Below are 17369 nucleotides of genomic sequence, written 5' to 3' on the forward strand. Positions count from 1 at the left end.
ATCCACAATGAGGGTTTCTTTTATATATTTTATTCAATGTGTTCTTGACTTGAGCTACCTTTGCAGACAAAGTTACATTTGATGCGGCTCTTAACTCCAAACACTCTAGTCCACTGTCTAAAAATGCACCAATGCATATTTAATTACACATGACCAGATTAAGTTGGAAAACATCAGGGCTGAACATAAAGTTTCACTATTCACTCCTCCTCTGCCTCCAAATTGATATTATTGCCAAATTTGGCATAAAGTTTCACTTTAAGATCAGCCAGGAGCTGTTTAACTTCTGCAGTGTTGGATTCCAAGGATTTTATTTCATCCTGTATCTTGGATTTTGCATTCTCCAGATATTCTTGAGTTTCCTCCGATGATAAATGGATGAATATTTCCCCTATTCTATAAGTAGCAATTGTTAAGGAACATTAAAACTTTGAAATGCTGCTTTCTCTCTAATTCAGGCAAATGAGAAAACTCAGTCTTGAAGAAAGATTTCACTTGTTTCCAACAAAGGTGGGAAAACAAAGGTTTAGTGATTTAAGAAAAGAAAGTAACAGAAAGGGAGTCTCGATTGCAAGAATAAAAATTACTTAATAGCAAAGTGACAGTCAAACTTATTTCTTTTTTTTGAGGTATGAAAGCTTCTTGTTAATCTTTCTCTTTAGCCTCCAGTAAGACTGACTGTGGAACTGTGGGTACCAGTACAAAAACACTAGCTCAAATAAACATATACAACTCTTCCTCCAGAAAAAACAGTCACTTAAATTGCAAAAGTAAATAAATATGATAGAAATTAGAGAAAGGATATGGAATTGGTGTTGTATCATCATCTAACATCATCAGTTCATCACCTGCATCTTCAAGATTCTGAAGCTCTTTCTGAAGTAAAGAAAAAATTCTTAATGTATTATGTGGATTATTGAGCAAGTATGACATCAAAATGTTCCAACCCACTAGGCCAGCAACACAAGGTTGCCATTTAATTCCATGACAGCAACAACTACCATGATTTTCTTCCTTGAGAAGGACAAGTTGCAGGCAAGTTGGTAAGGAAATGTACACAACCTTGCTACCTTAAGAAGCCCCCTATCAGAACACAAGGTTAGCTTACTTCTCCCTAAGAAAAATGGATTGGAAAAAGATTTCTGTAGGGCCCAATACAGTAAAATTTCTGCACAGCCCCATACTACATTATGCATTCAGTTCTTGGATAGAGAAAACAATGAAAAAACCATACATTGCCATTGGGAAAACAGATTTTACCCCCAATAATATTCTAAACCAAAATTTTGTCCAAAATGAAATCTTCTGTTTTTGCCAGAGTTATGAACTGTTTTCTTAACTGTATGCAAAACGAATTATAAAATTATACGGAATTTCGCCGATCAACAACTGGATGCTGAGTTTTGATAACTGAATTGGAAATAAGCTTACATCCAACTCCCCTAGATAGGCTTTCAACGCTTACACACATGTACCTATTACATGATTATATATTGGTTTGGGATCATGACTCCTGAGATACGTATTGATAAGTAATTGTCAGAAAGAAAGCTGTAGATTATACAAGCTTAGTATTCGAGAATTCCTGCCTTATTTCAAACCTTTTTTTGTTCAATTTCATCTTTTAGTTCTTGGATTCTGGCACTTTTCCGTGCAAATGTGTTAATCTGCTGTTGATCTTCAAACGTAATGTTCGTGTCCTCTCCACCGATCTACAGGGAAGGAAAATCAAATTCGTTTACATTTTTTTTGGATTAAAGACGAGGATCAGACTTGATGGTAGTACTCAAAGAGAAATTCAACTCTACCTTCCTCTTAGTGTTCGCCATCTTGCAATCTGTACTAGGTAACCTGGCAATTATGCGAAGAAATTTTGGTTGCCTAGACGCGCGTTGTAATATTTTATCATATAAACGAACTTTGATGAGCTATCTCCAAGACAATCAATTATTAGTTTTGTTTAACTTGATTTTAATTATTTATATTGTATAAGGTTTTAATCTTTCGATCGTTTTCACCTGTTTATTGGCAATTTTCAAATTCCTTGTTTATTCGAAGTCGCTAAGATCTGACTTCCGCACGCGCCAAGGAATCTGCGCTCAATGGACTTTACTTTGTTGAGTAGCTGCGGAATGTTCGACGAAAGAAGCTGAAATTGTCTCTGTGGGAATGGAAAGAAGCCAAACAAGTTATGGGTGAGTTGATCTTGATTTAGCTATGTTCCTTTGAGGTACAAAGCTAAGATGAGATCGAATCAGAGAAACTTCGCTTTGCTTTAATTGGACTTTATTCTTTACCAATTGAAATTATGAAATTGTTGTTTTGACACAAAAGATATTGTTATCGGCATGAGATTCCTTTGAAACCACAACATTTCTATCATGCTTTGATTAAATCGTCAAAACATCACACTCTGTTGAGTTTGAAGTCAATATTTATATCGCCTATGCAGGAGTCATTAATTAAACTTCCAAACACGACCCTTACACGTTCGAATTCGAAAGACGTATCTTTTGGAACCATCTGTTGTGAAGCACAAACTTAGTTCAACGGGTTCTTTATTGTGCTGCAGGTGATAAATATAATTTACTTTCTCGTCCGAACGTATTGCAATGAGTCTAAGAGCAATCGAACTATTTTAGTACTGACTAGAGTGCAGTTGTACTTTAATTAAGTTTGACCTTATGGGCCTTTCAGCACAAGCGACAAAGTTGTTTATTTAGGAAGAGTTTCAGACATCACCAACATTTTACAAGCACAAATGGTTTGTCATCATGACTTAACAAATTTTGGCCAAAGCAGACAAATTTTCAAATGCACCGTGGACAAAATTTGTCCCAGGTAAAAAATTGGTGAAATAAAATAAATAAATAAAACCATGATAAACTTGTCAATCACTTGTTGTATAAGCTACAACAAGCATGTGATTGAACTGAAATCAATTCATCAACTCGGAAGGCAAAAATTGTCTTTTGCTGCAAAACTCAGGGATTCTAAAATTTTAAAACAACCTAGGATAAATCCTGGAAGTTGGAGGTGGAATCCTTTGGCAACTATGTTGGCGGTTCCTATGAACAGATCAGGTGCTAATGGAATTTGATGTCTTTGAAATTTTTAATGGGCATGCAACAGACGAAATAAAAATTTGTCCTTTGATTTTGTTGGGACAATTCTAGTTTAATCCCCTAATGTGGAAAGGCCCTAAATCCCCAAATGAGATGGACATGCAATTCCTTAACATAAACTTTATAATTTTTTAGGCTACACTGCAGACAGTGAATTTCTCAACTTTCAACTCTGCTAGAGACCAAGCAAAGACTCTAGCAGGACTGAAAGCTCAGAAATTTACAGTCTGTGGTTATTGTAATGATGTCAAAATCTTAAAAAGTTTGCATGAATAAGAACCATACACAATGACCTAAGCTACTATTGATGTATGTTATTTCTCCTCATAGTTTCAATATATCATCTAGCAAACAAGTGATAAGAGTGCAGGACTTCTCATCTGCTTCATAACAACTAACTGACTAGCAAATTCCCCTGTCAAATGAATGAGGAAATTACTTAATGTTACAGATAAATTAGAGAATTACATCTCAGTTGTTGAGTGTTATAGGATTAAATAGTGTGCTACTGGTGCTAACTATTCCACACCTATAGAGCCAATCTTGGTTTCTGCAACCTGCTGCTTCTAAGAGAAAACCCCCACAGCCCCTTTCCCCACCCCTTCCCCCCATGATCTCATCGGGATTCTTCCCTTCTTCAAGGGTATTAGGATCTGCCTTAGATTCTTCCAAGTGAGAATAAAATGAAATAAAATGATGTTTTCTGAAGTCTTACAACACACAAAAAAAAAACTAACAGAGTTGAAATACTATTGTACCAGCTGAATATGTGAACTTGCAAGAAAATGTAATGTTTTTCTTGAGCAGGGTTCAAATTTATTTTTAGTTGAAATCTGCAGATCCAAATTAGAGAAAAAAAAACACAACACAACAGCCCATCTAAGAGGAGGAATGCGAAAATAATCTTGGACCATTTGGCCCAATGATACTGTGAAGCTTTCACCTCCAAACCCTTGGCAAGAGTTTTGAATATGCTTACTGCTTGCTAATCAGTTATGTTTCTGAAATGGTCTATTTACATTCTGAATTATTTTTCTCTATATACTCAGATAACCATGGTGTAGCACAGCTCTACAGACGGATCATCTCACACTCAATTAAGGTACACAATGAAGAGTGGCAAAAACAGACCCATTATCGACATACAAATTACAAAAGCCAGACACCAGTCAGCAGGCTTAAGATGGCAAGTCCTGTGCACAGTGTGGCGTCGGCTCCTGGACTCCTAGAAGCCTCAGATCTTGCACTTCAGGTACACTATGCAGTAGAGTAAAGATAAAATTGTGGGATTGTAACTAAGAGAGCTATAAACTAATGTAGGGTGTGTGGGTGTGCCCCCTTCATAATTAAGAAAATGGGATGATTCAGTGCTCAAGCAGCAAATGTTTTGCTCACCATGGGGAGAAGAAAAAAAATTAGCAACTAAATTGGCTCTGAAAGTTGCTAATTGAACACTCTGAGTTCAGTACCTCCTAATTTGCATAGTTAGTAAGGTGCTTGATTCACATTGGGCAAGATTTCATCTGCTCACTTGTTACTTCTCTCTGCTACTCTCTCTTTAAAGTAGAAGTGTTAGCTCACTAACCCCTTATAGGAGCTGGCCTGTTAAAAAAACTTCAGATATTACATGTGTGTAGTTTTACTGTGAATTCAGAAATACCTTACAAATATATCATGTAGTTTCTGTTGTTTCTGTGTGTTGCTGCTCAAAAATTTTTATGCCCTTATGTATTTTTTCCAAGTGAATTTTCAGTGGCTAGGGTGGTGCATGAGTTATACAATTCATGTAGGCCTTCAGTGATACTTTTAAAATTTTATTCTGCAGCCTTCGCATGATAATAATTCCATTGAAACTGAAAAGTCTTCAACAAGGAGTGAACATACAGGATATCAGTTTCAGTAAGTTAATAATTAAAAGTAATAAGTTTGCTTCCCCAGTTATATTCACTTTTATCTTTACATATCATTTTTCACTATTTCAAAACTCATTTATGGTTTTTAATATTATTAATTATTATTAATAGCTAATATTTAATGTTTTACGTGAGTCTTGAAACTGGGTCAAGAACTTACATGCAGATCAAGTTGAGGCTTACTGATAAACTTCTCAAGAAACATTGATTTGTTTTGTTAGAGACAGTCTGCTTTTGGGGTATCCTTTGTTTGAATCAACTTTTGTTTTCCGTTATTACAACTTCCTACCAAAATGTCTTTAGTGGTGCAGTAGCACTTGGGAAAAAAGAGTGGTTCAAACACTCAAGATTTGTCTTAAAGTTTAACATTATTTTCTGGATTCCTTTTCATTCCCAGGCCAACTGTGAAGTTTAAGACTACTTCTCTTCCTGGTATGCCACTGAGTCACAAATACTCACCCTCTCCCAGTGGAACCACAAAATCAGTTCCTATCTCCTACAGCAATCACATGGTATGTCAGATATTGCAGTCATGATTGTCTGTCAAAGAGTTGTCACCTCAATTGAATTATCTTGATATAATTATACATAAACCAAATTCATAGGAGGAAAAGTGCAGTAGAATCTAGGGAGAAGAGCAAATCAGATCTCAGTTGTAAAATAAATCAAGTGACAAAAATTAACTAATGTCGATAATTTTTTTTAAAAGATTAAAAAATGTATTATTTCATGAAAATTTAATTTAATTTTTTTCTTGATTCTCACTCAGGGTTCTGTCCCATCAAGATATTGGGCCAATGAAAAGTATGTCAAGCTGAAATTATTTGATGCTTTTTAATTTCTCTACTTTTAACCAATTGATCACAACTTCTTGATTGTTTTCATTATCTTCTCTTCATTGAATGAAAAAAGTTGGTGTTAGTATAGTCGCATTGTCTTTAGTTAATTCATGTGAGACAAGTGAGTTTTAAGAAGATTTCCATTTGATTAACAGTCCAAGAATATTATACAGCAGACAAAGAGACAGATTAAAGGCAGAGGAACAAGCCAGAGAGCACTGCCGCAGATTGAAACGAACATCAGAGGTAACATTCAAAAAGCAGTTTTTGATTTGGAGAGAGGCAAAATGATATCACCATTTACAGTGTTTTGATGTCTCAAGTTTTTTTTCTGTTTGAGAGAAATTTGGTACTGCAAAAAAAATTTTGAAAACTCCTGGGTGATAATAAATATGCTTTCAAAGTGGTGTTTTCAGGTATTTTCTTTTTGATTATATTAAAAGACAGGGGCTCTGTATTCATCGGACATGAGGGAATTCTTAGGAAACAAAGCAGAATTCAGCCTAAATAGTTAAATTTCAGTATTTACTTTGTCATTTTATAGATAGCTGTGGAGTACATACTCTTATTATTTTACATTACTTTTCACAACAAAAAAACCTGGAAAACATAATCAACTAAAATAGAACATCAATAGTGTATTATTTTCTAGTAAATTTTGAGCATTTGTAATGAACTCTCTCTGTAGATTCGGCACCATAGAGTTGATAAACAGTATTACATGGCTGGAACCAAAATCCCATTGCAAGGAAGGTGAGGTGATCTCCTCAACCCATAGTTTTCTTTGCACCTGTTGTTTGTTCTTGTCATGCAGCACATTGGTGGAAAAAAGCAGGTTGCATGATGAGACCAAACAACAGCTGTGAAGAAGACTTCCCAACCCATTATTGGTGAAAATTGCCTGTCTGATACTTTTGCTTGTTATATGTTACTGCAATCATATTGTACAGTTTCATATGGAAACCAAAGCTGGTGGATAATTTTAAAGTTTCCTGAAGTTATTTAGCTCCAAATGTTTGGAATATGTGATTTACTTTCAAAGGTGACAAATTTGTAAATAAATAGTCATATTGTCAACTGAAAGAATTGCTTTGAAGGAATCAGTTTCTTAAAAATGTAGCTTTAACTATCAGTAGTTACTGAAATCTAAAAATATAGCTGCTGCTTTTAAACAGATCCCTTAGCTCTTTACACCCTAACATCTGTATGAATTTTCTCCACACTGCTCTCAATACATTTCCTAACATTCTCACAAGGAGAATTTGTTTAAGAATCAAGAGTTTCTTAAGTTAGTGATAATTTTCTCCATTCTTGTGACCTTTATGTGTGATTCAGGGATGATTTTTTAGGGAGAAATTAGATGCTGGTCACTCTCATGACAGGGAGACAAAATGTTTAATTTGAGTGAAGTACCATTATTGATTTGCTCCAGGTATGACGTAGACAACACTGATCTGTTAAGGTTGAGGCTTCTTGCACAGCAGAAACAACTTACAGACTACAATGCTGCCAAAGATGCAAAGTTAGTGATAGAGTAATAAGAATAACATGCTACATGCTTTAATACCAAATAAATTGCAGTTAGTAAAGTATTAGTATGTATAAACTAAAACTTATTGTGATCTTTGTGTTGATAAGGCTGTCAAAAGCAATCTGAAACTTGAGAGCAAGGAATTTTACCAGCCCCATGAAAGGGAAGTTTCACCAAAGCTACTTTCTGACCCAGAACACTCCTCTGTTGTAGCACATATACTAAATATCTTAACAAATGGAGATAACGTGACAGAATAGAACAAAATACCTAATGGATATTGCGACTTTTTCCTATATTTATTCAAAAACAGTTTTCCAAACAGCAGTCCTCGAGACAGTCCTAGTGGCCAGTTGAGTACTCCTGTGCCAGGCAGTGGAATCAGGGATCCCACCTCTGTGGTAAGCTTTGAAAAACCTTCGTTCCTTTTGAAATAAAATCAAAGCGGATTGCTCTGAATTAACCAAAACGTTTTTAAGTTTGTTTCTTGTGAACTGTTTAAATATGGCCATGGTAGAAAGTCAATAAGTAAGTTATCGCTAAAATAGGATTTTCGTTTTGGCCAACAAGCGCGGATCTGAAGACAAGCCTAACTGCCTTACTGCAGTATTGCTTTCCACCTTGCGTGAAAAAAAAGATGAAAATTAATTATATGCTTGTATCCTAAGGGTGATATCTACATGAAGAAAAAAGCTTGTTTCGCAGGTTTTTCTTAGGGTGTACAACGAAAAATTTTTTTACTTGACAAGTGCACTCTTGCACTGAAATGCATGCTGATAATAAATTTTAAACATAGTTTGACAATAAACAATTTCTCTTCTTCATCTTGTGTGTCAAGGCCCTATCGTCTGCCAGCGATATCGAGAACCCAGACCATGACGGAAAATGGGCTGAAGAGGAATCAGATGAGAGTTCCGTGGATGAATTTGACAGTATATCCAACAAAGGAGGCAGACGAGAAGAATTTGAAGCACGTAAAGCTCTCGCTATCGAGGGCAGAAAAGCGCAAGAGAAACTGGATTCAGTGGGAGAAAGACTAACAAAGAGTAGCGACGGAATAGAGAGTAAAAAGACACCTTCTGCAAAGACAAAGGCAAGTTCTTCTGCAAAGACCGCCAAAAAGGGAAAAATAAGATTTAAGGAGGATGAAAGAACGGCTAGTAATCAAAAAGCGATTAAGGATCGTGAAAGAAAGAAAATTGAAAAGAAAGGACAGGAAGATGGTAATGGAGCGGAGAAGAAAGAAGACGCAATAAGCAATGGTGTTGAAGCGAAAGAGGAAAAGAGGAATAAATATTTAGATGAATGGCTTGGGATAAAGAAGGAAGTAGAGGATACTCGTTACCAGCCTGGAAAACCTCCACCAAACAGGTTAGTGTGGGCTCTTTTTTGAAAAAAGAAAAAACATGACCGAGAAAAGCTATGTAGAAACAAAAAAAGTAACGAAAACAAAACACCAAACACCGCCCCTCCCTATCCAAAAAACAAAACAAAACTAAAGTAGAATTCATTTGTTTTATTATCGGCGTTTGCCATTTGTTCATTTATGACAATTGAAACGCCTACATCAAATGAGAAATGTTATAAGAATGGTCCATAAAAGAAACCCCAGATAAAGACAAACCACCTAACTGTGTGGTTACACACTGTTTCTTTTTAATCGTTTTATATGTTATCTATAAAACTTTAGTTAAGCCTTAAAATCACTCCCAAAGTCTGAGTCCTATTCAACACTTCAGGCAACGCCCTTCCCGCCCCCTTTGTCGATCATTTGATTGTTAACTGGGCATGGAGGTTTCCGCTATGATTAATGCGTAAACAATAATTGCGTGGGCTGTTATACCCAAACCAGGGTAATGACAACGTCTAATCACAACGGAGGAATCTCAAGAAATAGGAACTTAAATTAAAAAAAAAAAGAAAAAAATCTGGCCGGAACTCTGGAAAACGACTTCACGATGGTTCTTTTAGTCAATACTATGTTATGACGAGATACGAGTGGTGATCACAGGGTACTGAAATGCGTCCGAATCTTGTTTTCTCATCCTCGTGAGGTTTCGGATTCGTTGTGTGTTCCGAAGCTGAGTTCGTCTTGTGTCTTTTTTTTTTTTGCAAATTTATCTGAAAGGACTTCTAACCGAGCCAAACCGTTCAAACATTCTAAACATGAGAAATACAACATTCACACGAAAATCAAAATTTCTTCATTAGCATCCTGCCTATTCCACCGGCAATTGTAATAGTGAAGCTTGAGGACAGGAAAGTTCAAAGGGCATAGTGCAAACATGCTTCCATTTATCCTCTTGGACATTATAGCTCTCTACAGAGTTCAGTTTATTCTGTTCATCATTCCCATCTTCTCCTCCAAACAAATATACACAATTCCCTACGCTTACCATGCCACATGAAGCACGTGGTATAAAAGGACTAGAATCTAGGCTCCACTGATTCAAGCTTTTGTCAAATATTTCGCAACTTGTTTCAATAGTGTTAGAATTCAAATCACTGAATCCTCCTACGACAAGTATTTTACTGTCACTGGTGGCAGCTGCAGCAGCAAGTCTCCTTGCATTCAACATGTCTGGAGCTGATACCCACTGGTCAACTGCTGGATTGTAGCACTCCACACTCTTAGGGCAAGATTTGCCATCCGATCCAGCAATGACGTAGATGAACTCCTCCAGGGCAACTGCACAGTGTTCACTCCTAAGAGCTCTCAGCGGTGAAAGCTGCTTCCATTGATTAGTGTTGTAATCATACTTGCTTACACTGCTTACATTGCTCTGGTTATCAACTATGCCACCAATCTTGTAAAGTTTTTCTTGGTGATTTGTAAATGAACAGGAGTAATTACATCCTAAATTTCCACCTCTTTGGAACCACTGCCGTAGCCCTGGGTCGAAAACCCACAAAAACTCTTCATCACCGCCCACCACGTACAACTTTCCACCACACACTGCAGCAGCATGGTGTGTACGACTTGAGGGCATCCTTGGTAGTTCCAACCACTTTCCGGTGTCGAGAACAAAAGCAAATGTTTGGTCAGACTTTGCAAAAAAACTTTTAGCGTGGTATCCGTTAAGAACCACTATTAGTTCTTTCGATTTAAGGCACCGACGAGATCTTTGTCGTAAAACTCGGAGTTGATCTGGGAACAGAAAGGTATCCAAGCCCTGAAGTAGAATGTTCATACATGTAGGATTCTGCGTGACTAGTTCTTCTTTATCAAGAATCTCTCGTAGACTGTACTTTGACATCGAGAAAGCTCTGACGCCTTTCAGTAGTTCAGATAAAAAGCATTCTCGTAATGAAAGATCGTGCTTAACCCAAAGAATGACTGCTTCGTAAACATCTTCTTCTCTAGTGACGACTATTTCGTCCGAGGAAATAAATTCCTTCACCCTCTCAAAGTCCAGAGATTTGAAATCCTCTGACTTTACCACAGGAAGAAAATTTTCCATTTTATAGGTTACTGCTGCATGCTTCAGAGCCTCAAAATTTAACTGTGAAGCGAAAGATTCTAGCGCAAGACAGTTTGTAATGCTGATCGTTCCTTCTAGAAATTTCGAAACCTTTGATTTTAGACTGGGCAGCATTAAAAAGTCGGCCGTCTTGATCAAGTCTTGGGCTGTCGAGGAGTCGGTTTTCGCTTCCCCGGTGTAAATAAACTGAAGAACTTCTCTCAGTATAGAGCTTTGAACGTTTTTGAGTTCGACAAAATTAGTTTCGCCCTCTTTGAAGTCAGAGGTAAACGGAGCTCGGAAATATGGACTGGCGGCGGTCAAAACACATCGATGGGTAACAAAGTCGTCTCCTTCGGCTCGAATAGTTGTGTCAGAAAGGATGTTCGATTTTCTGAGCTCGTTGAGGTTTTGAAGTAAATCATTTTTGAACTCTTCATCCAACAGACTCTCCATTGCTTTGGTGGCCATTTTGTAGCTTCAACACAAGAACTGAATTACTTGCATATTAGGTCACGCAACATTAGCTTCCATGGTACAACGGGAACGCGTTCTAAACCTCATTCTACAAATATATTTTTTATTCTCAATGACCGTTACTCTGTTTTGAGAAGTCTGATGACCGTTTGATTTAGATGACCCAGAGCTTTATCGGGTTCTATTCATTTTAAGGTAGATTAACATACATACTAATGAAACACCATAATAACTTTCGGTCTCGCTTAGAACATTTTTATGTCTTAGGCTGAGTTCACACTTGGTGCTCGAGCACGGTGTCTGAGTACGATTCTTGATGGGCACTAATGTGAACACACCTTTTTTTCCACGCCAGAATTCGGGCACCGTGCCTGAGTAAGATTGGCAGTATAACTTATATGTTCCATTAATGTCCGTTTGATAATGATTAGTTTGCTTCGCTTCGATTATCTCGGTAATCGAACTTTCAGAGAGGAGAGAAAAGAATTATTTACTATTCTTAGTTTTTATTGATATATCTGATTGTTAATATTCTTTGGTACATGTTAGTCACGTCCGAGAGTTAAAGGGTTACTTTCCAAAAACTGTTTTCTCTCTCACCAGGATTTTTATGTCATCCAAGACTGGGGGAACGAAAAAGGCCAGTGGAAAATTCTCTTCGTAAGTTATCAATACCTTTAAGGAAGTTCTCTTTTTACTTGAAAAACGTGGACGCATTGTGTTAGTTGTGGTAATTCCAAATCAATACCAAGATTTGTCTGAGTGATCATCTTTTCTCGAAGACTGGATTGCTGTTCCGTTTTCATTGCAGGACATTTTTGACCGAAATCACAGAGTCAAAGGCAGCTGAAGACGAAGTATTTCTTACACCCGTAAGTGATATTTACTTTGTAGTTCTGGTCTATGTCTATGTCATCTTGATTAATCTTAACAACCATCGTTCAAGAGTTTCACAGTTTCGATTATTCAGCGTCAATCAACAGACGTCTCTGCGAGGTTTTGGTTTTTAGATTTTGAAATTGAGCTATTATCTCGTTTTGTTTTGTGTTCCCACTTAATTCTGTTTAGCTCCTGTAAACAGTGATTTGAACTTTCTACGCAAGCTACTATTCTCGTAGATGACCTTTTGCATCCGCATTGATATTTCCACAGACATGCGGAAGAACTCATAGAAAGACAGACAATCAGACGAACAGACAGACAGAGAGACAATCAGAAAGACAAACAGAACGGCAGATAAACAGACAGAAAGACAGATAGACAGACAGGCAGACAAACAAACAGACAGGCAGACAGACAGTCAGACAGACAGTCAGAAAGATTGACAGTCAGACAGATAGACAGACAGGCAGATAAACAAACAGGAAGCCAGATAGACAGTCAGAAAGACTGACAAACAGACAGAAAGACATACAGACAGAGAGATAGACAAATAGACAGACAAAGAGACAAACCCACAGGCAGACAAACAGACAGAAAGTCAGACGGACAGAGAGGCAGACACACAGACAGAAAGACATACAGCCAGAAAGACAGACAGACAGCAGACAAACAAACAAACGCAACGTCAGACAGACAGTCAGGAAGGCTGACAGACAGGCAGACAAACAGACAGACAGATAGAAAGACATACGGACAGGAAAATGGACAGACAGACAGAGAGAGGGACAGACATACAGACAGAAAAACACAGACAGACGGAGAGACAGAAATTCAGGCTTAAACTTGCATTTTACGTGTATTAATATCAAATTAAATGACTGACTGATAAAATTATTTACACGTTATATTTGTTAGGATGTCGGTTATGGAATAATCAACGATAAACAAAAGCATGTGTTTGGAATACTGTTTGACGAAGTCGACAAAGACAAAAATGGAAGCGTCACGCTCCAAGAACTTAAGCTGCGGATGCAGCCAGCTGTCACAAAACATGATATCAAACACTTTGTACAGGTACAAGTACTGTAAACGTACTATAAAATATCAGTCGACAATGGATTTATCTGCGCCCGGGCACATATAATTATAAAGTTTGATTTTATGCGGTCGATTAGCTTTCGAATTTTTCATCTTTCCCATTTTTGTTTTTTTTCTGCTTACCGGTCATCAAGGTAGATTTTTTAAGCAGTTTACTCTGAAGGAAAGATTAGTCTATAGAACGCAAGTTACGGAGTACACCAATTCCGATTTTAATCCACTTGTTTTACTTGATTTACCTGCTAAGGTGTTTGACTTAAACAAAGACGAGACTGTAGATAAAAGAGAATTTACAGCCATCTGCGCCTTGAACGACCGCATAAATGGAGTCAGGTAAATTGTTTGTTTTTTACTCTGTTTTATTGCTTACTTCATAACTTCAAACCTTTGGAGCAATATTCAATCCGGTGTCGAAAAACCACTGCAAAGTAACGTTTTTTACAGTGACCAATTAAAACAAAAGTAAACGTCTCGATAGCCCATGGGAACTCTGAGCTTGTAGCGCGGGAAAACGCGAGTGACGAAGTCGCGAATTGTTTAAGTTTGTCATCCGATTGGTTAAGAGCTCGATGGTGGCTCGAGTTTTCTAGACCAATCACAGAGCAAAGTAAAGTAAAACTATACAAAGCGGCGTGTATTGATTTATCACTCAATTGAAGAAAATGTTCTATTTATCGTTTCCTCATCAGACAAAACTTTTCCCTTTTTTTTCTTTTTTGCAGGACTGAATCAGAAGACGCATCTTTGGCCTTGGACCTGGAAAATTTGGCTCAACATATTGTCATATTCAAGGTAAATAAAGTGATGTCTTTTCAGGGGTTTGCAAAGTCACCCTGAGGTTCTCCGAGGGCCATACATGTACCTTAAAATTAAAAGAAGTGAAAAGGCTAAAACAGCACATTTTCAGATTATGACTAGTGAATCCCTGTAAAATGTTTCTGTGTTTTCTCTTTATTCAAGAAATGCTTATTTTTAGCGGTTGAAAAAGGTCGAAACTAGTGTTTCTTCGATTGGCGTGCATTTGAAAGAAATAGTACAGAGTTTCTTTTTTATAATTTTACGATTTGACATGTCAAGGATTGAAGTCTGAAGCCTTAAATTTTTTTCTTTTTGTTATCATGGCTCTATCAATCGAGCGACTTTAACTCGTTTCTATAAGTAATCATTTGTTTTTTTCTGAAGGAAATGTTCAAAACCATTGATGAAGATGACGATAACAGGGTGGATGCTGGCGAACTTCTGGTCATGGTCTCTGCTGCCATGGAAACAGAAATAGGGGCGGACCTTCAGACAGCCAAGGAGGTGCTTGAAGGAGCACGTGACGAGTTTGGTAAGTCCGCGCAAAGAACTTGATACATGCAAGGCTAGGGTTAGGGTTAGAGACTGGATTATGTAATAAAATATATGCTTGCTGTTCATCGTGGGATTGTGTTGTTTGATTAAACAACACGACAGCCGATTTATGGGTATCCACGATCAAACAACACAACAGCCGATTTATGAGAACCGATGAGGGAACACCATGTAACAACCGGAATAAAAATGAGGATCGAAATGCACTAATAACAGCATACCAACGTGCTACAAATAGCGAGACGTAAACAATTGACCTCATCGCCTGATGAAGACTAGCAGTATTGCAGTCGAAACGTCGCGATCTACATCAAAAGTGACTCTATCGTGAGACAAACGAACAAAGTTCATCTCCTACACTGGATTATCTCTTGTAAAATGTAAAATTCTTAAAAGGAGCCTCTCGCACTGTTGTCCCCTTCAATTTTGAACTGCAAAAAAAGCCTTATTAATAATCCCCTTTAAGAATTCAGTTATATTTTTTATTATTTGTTTGTTTGTTTGTTTGTTTGTTTGTTTGTTTGTTTGAGCTATGGACATTTCTGGTGGTAAGGGGCGGTCAGTATTTATCGCGGGGGAGGTAGGAGGTTTAGAAGATTTGGTTGCGTCACGTTAAAATTTAGTTGATCCCCCCTATAAGGCTATGTAATAGTCTTGTGACCTCCCTCCCCCCCTCCCCTCCTATATGGCTATGTAATATTCTCGTGACCTTCCCCCCCCTCCCCTCATTGGCAGTTAATTGGCATTCGGTTTTCGGTATTCCCCCTACATACTCTCTTCGTGAAAACCATGTGATTGTGATTCTCCCCTAAAATCCTCCCCCCCCCTCACCTCAGGCGAAAAATAAAGACTAGCCCCTCATTTAATGTGCAGATATTTACGTTAAGTGTCTTACTTCAAGTTAATGCTTCAAAAGAATTTCTTTCCTACGCTCGTTTTTTTTAAGGGAAACAACCAAAACAAGTTTCAACAAATTTTTTTGCTTATGAAAGTAATAACACTCGATTTCCTTGTATTTGCAGGATTTATTGACTTTATCGGTTTTATGTCGTACATACCATTCTTTGCTAAGCTTCTAAGAACCATACTGGAAAACCCTCTGTCTATTGCTGAACTAGAGCGAGCACGAGAACGAGTCAAACAGCACGACCTCACTTTCAAACCCAAGAAAAAAGCAAAGGAACCAAAGAGTTGGGAAGTGTACTAGAAAGTCTATTTCCAGCCTTCATCCACATCCAAAGCCTGAGAGCAAGCTTTCCTTAGAAGCGATTCAGCGCGGGCGTTGCTTTGCCCGCCGAAAAGTAAAGGGGCAACGCCAGCCGGCGAAAGGACTGAATCGGATCTCGCACTGATCATTATTAGTACCAAAGCTCTCAGCAAACCTCTCCCCAACTCGTCTCAAACCTTCTGCGGGTGCTTCCTGCCGCGCTCAAAATAAAGGCCTGATTGTATGTTACTATATCGGTGACAAGGATGACAGTGTTGAAATTAAGTTTTAGATTGCATGAGTACTCATCGTTCACAATGGCGGGCTTCATCATCGCTCTTTTATGTTCATAAAATTCTGCTTTCCTGGCCTCGCTTTCCGGTGAAAATTCAATTGTTTTAAAACTTGTTATCGAAGCTAGGAAGAATATAAGGAATAGCCATCGGGTTGGCCAATTATGAAGAATGTCCATGTATGGAGAGTGTTCATTTGACTTGTGTTTTAGGTTACGGAAACCCAAACGGGTGCAAGTAAGAGAATCGAGATTGTGCTCTCTTACAATTGTACCCAAGCAGAGGCAAATTTCCTCCATCGAAATATTCTGTAATACTCAACCCGATGGTGTTCGTTTGAATATGGTTGATATTTTTTATATTAGGTTTTAATACAACAATGATACAACATGGCTTCAAATTTGATATATTTACATATTTTTAATACATATTTTTAATCAGAGCAAATATTTCATAGCAGTTTTTATTTCATTCATGTTTTTCCAGGTCAGTTTGCAAAAGTCAGGCATTTTTTGATATTGGTGACTGGGACTACTTTATTATTCTCAGCGGTTTGATAATAAAATATACCAATTACGTAAAGATTATATTTGTAATAATAATAATAATTATGATTATTATTATTATAATTCTAATTTAAACAACCTTGGATCAAAAATCTTGGAAAAAGATCATACACGCTTTTATTGCATGTAAATTTTGTTTTTTGTTGGTTTGTTTTCTTTCAGTTGTTTGTTTGCTCTTAAGTAATCGTGTTTTTTATTTCAAAAAGATAAATTGTTCTAAATTATCGATGACGTCGTATGCGCTTTAACCCTTTAACTCCCATGAGTGACCAAGACAGAATTTCTCCTTACAATATCAATACAATATCAACCAGATAAGCGATGAGAATAAAGAAAAATATCAATTTGGGGATAATTAGTTCATCTTATACTAAATTCTCTGAACTTACATTATAGTAATTGTATTGTTGACAGTAAGGAGATTGACAAATTTGATCTGGGAGTTAAAGTGATAGCCACGATTTATCGACAAAAAGTAGTCATGTACATAGGTTTTAATGACTGTAGGAGTATATGTTTTACAAAGTAGATATTAAATATCTTTATTCTAATTGTTTTTTATTTTTCTGTCCTAAATGAAGGCATTTATTGCGATATCCGAGCTATGTGTTTTTTCATTATTTT

The 17369-nt window shown here is 37.2% G+C and overlaps 3 protein-coding genes across 4 annotated transcripts; 1 reads left to right on the top strand and 2 right to left on the bottom strand.

Moving 5' to 3' along the window:
- Window positions 1-14: 14 nt before the first annotated feature.
- LOC113674230 (prefoldin subunit 4-like) lies at window positions 15-1853 on the bottom strand. The gene is made up of 4 exons (XM_027190705.2): window positions 1809-1853; window positions 1602-1712; window positions 806-876; window positions 15-402 (listed from the first exon to the last, which is right to left on the bottom strand). Exons 1-4 carry the CDS (start codon window positions 1827-1829, stop codon window positions 201-203), a joined length of 405 nt encoding a protein of 134 aa, XP_027046506.1. The 5' UTR covers window positions 1830-1853; the 3' UTR covers window positions 15-200.
- Window positions 1840-17346, top strand: LOC113674277 (uncharacterized). 2 transcript variants are annotated; one of them, XM_027190757.2, is made up of 17 exons: window positions 1840-2195; window positions 4175-4377; window positions 4951-5024; window positions 5436-5550; window positions 5808-5842; window positions 6033-6123; window positions 6566-6630; window positions 7310-7399; window positions 7722-7809; window positions 8247-8779; window positions 11950-12006; window positions 12158-12218; window positions 13144-13302; window positions 13574-13659; window positions 14049-14118; window positions 14509-14656; window positions 15702-17346. In XM_027190757.2, the coding sequence occupies exons 1-17, from the start codon at window positions 2192-2194 to the stop codon at window positions 15884-15886; spliced, it is 2064 nt and encodes a 687-aa protein (XP_027046558.2). In that variant the 5' UTR covers window positions 1840-2191; the 3' UTR covers window positions 15887-17346. The 2 variants fall into 2 exon arrangements, with proteins under 2 accessions (XP_027046558.2, XP_089055884.1); XM_089199758.1 differs by lacking the exon at window positions 7310-7399 and having other exon boundaries at window positions 1845-2195.
- Window positions 9514-11350, bottom strand: LOC149048299 (kelch-like protein 24a). Its single transcript, XM_089199760.1, has one exon. It carries the CDS (start codon window positions 11338-11340, stop codon window positions 9628-9630), a length of 1713 nt encoding a protein of 570 aa, XP_089055886.1. The 5' UTR covers window positions 11341-11350; the 3' UTR covers window positions 9514-9627.
- Window positions 17347-17369: the final 23 nt, after the last annotated feature.

The sequence above is a fragment of the Pocillopora damicornis genome, chromosome 3 (assembly GCF_964200805.1).
Source record: "Pocillopora damicornis chromosome 3, jaPocDami1.2, whole genome shotgun sequence".
NCBI classification, from domain to species: domain Eukaryota; kingdom Metazoa; phylum Cnidaria; class Anthozoa; order Scleractinia; family Pocilloporidae; genus Pocillopora; species Pocillopora damicornis.

Excerpts from the sequence above, each read along its gene's own strand:
- LOC113674230 (XM_027190705.2), bottom strand. The coding sequence starts at position 1,829 with ATGGCGAACACTAAGAGGAAG. Across the intron at positions 1,713-1,808 it reads TGGCGAACACTAAGAGGAAG|ATCGGTGGAGAGGACACGAA; the intron begins GTAGAGTTGAAT and ends CCTTCCCTGTAG. Across the intron at positions 877-1,601 it reads ATGAAATTGAACAAAAAAAG|AAAGAGCTTCAGAATCTTGA; the intron begins GTTTGAAATAAG and ends TCTTTACTTCAG.
- LOC113674277 (XM_027190757.2), top strand. Across the intron at positions 13,303-13,573 it reads ATATCAAACACTTTGTACAG|GTGTTTGACTTAAACAAAGA; the intron begins GTACAAGTACTG and ends TTACCTGCTAAG. Across the intron at positions 14,657-15,701 it reads AGGAGCACGTGACGAGTTTG|GATTTATTGACTTTATCGGT; the intron begins GTAAGTCCGCGC and ends TTGTATTTGCAG.
- LOC149048299 (XM_089199760.1), bottom strand. The coding sequence starts at position 11,340 with ATGGCCACCAAAGCAATGGAGAGTCTGTTGGATGAAGAGTTCAAAAAT.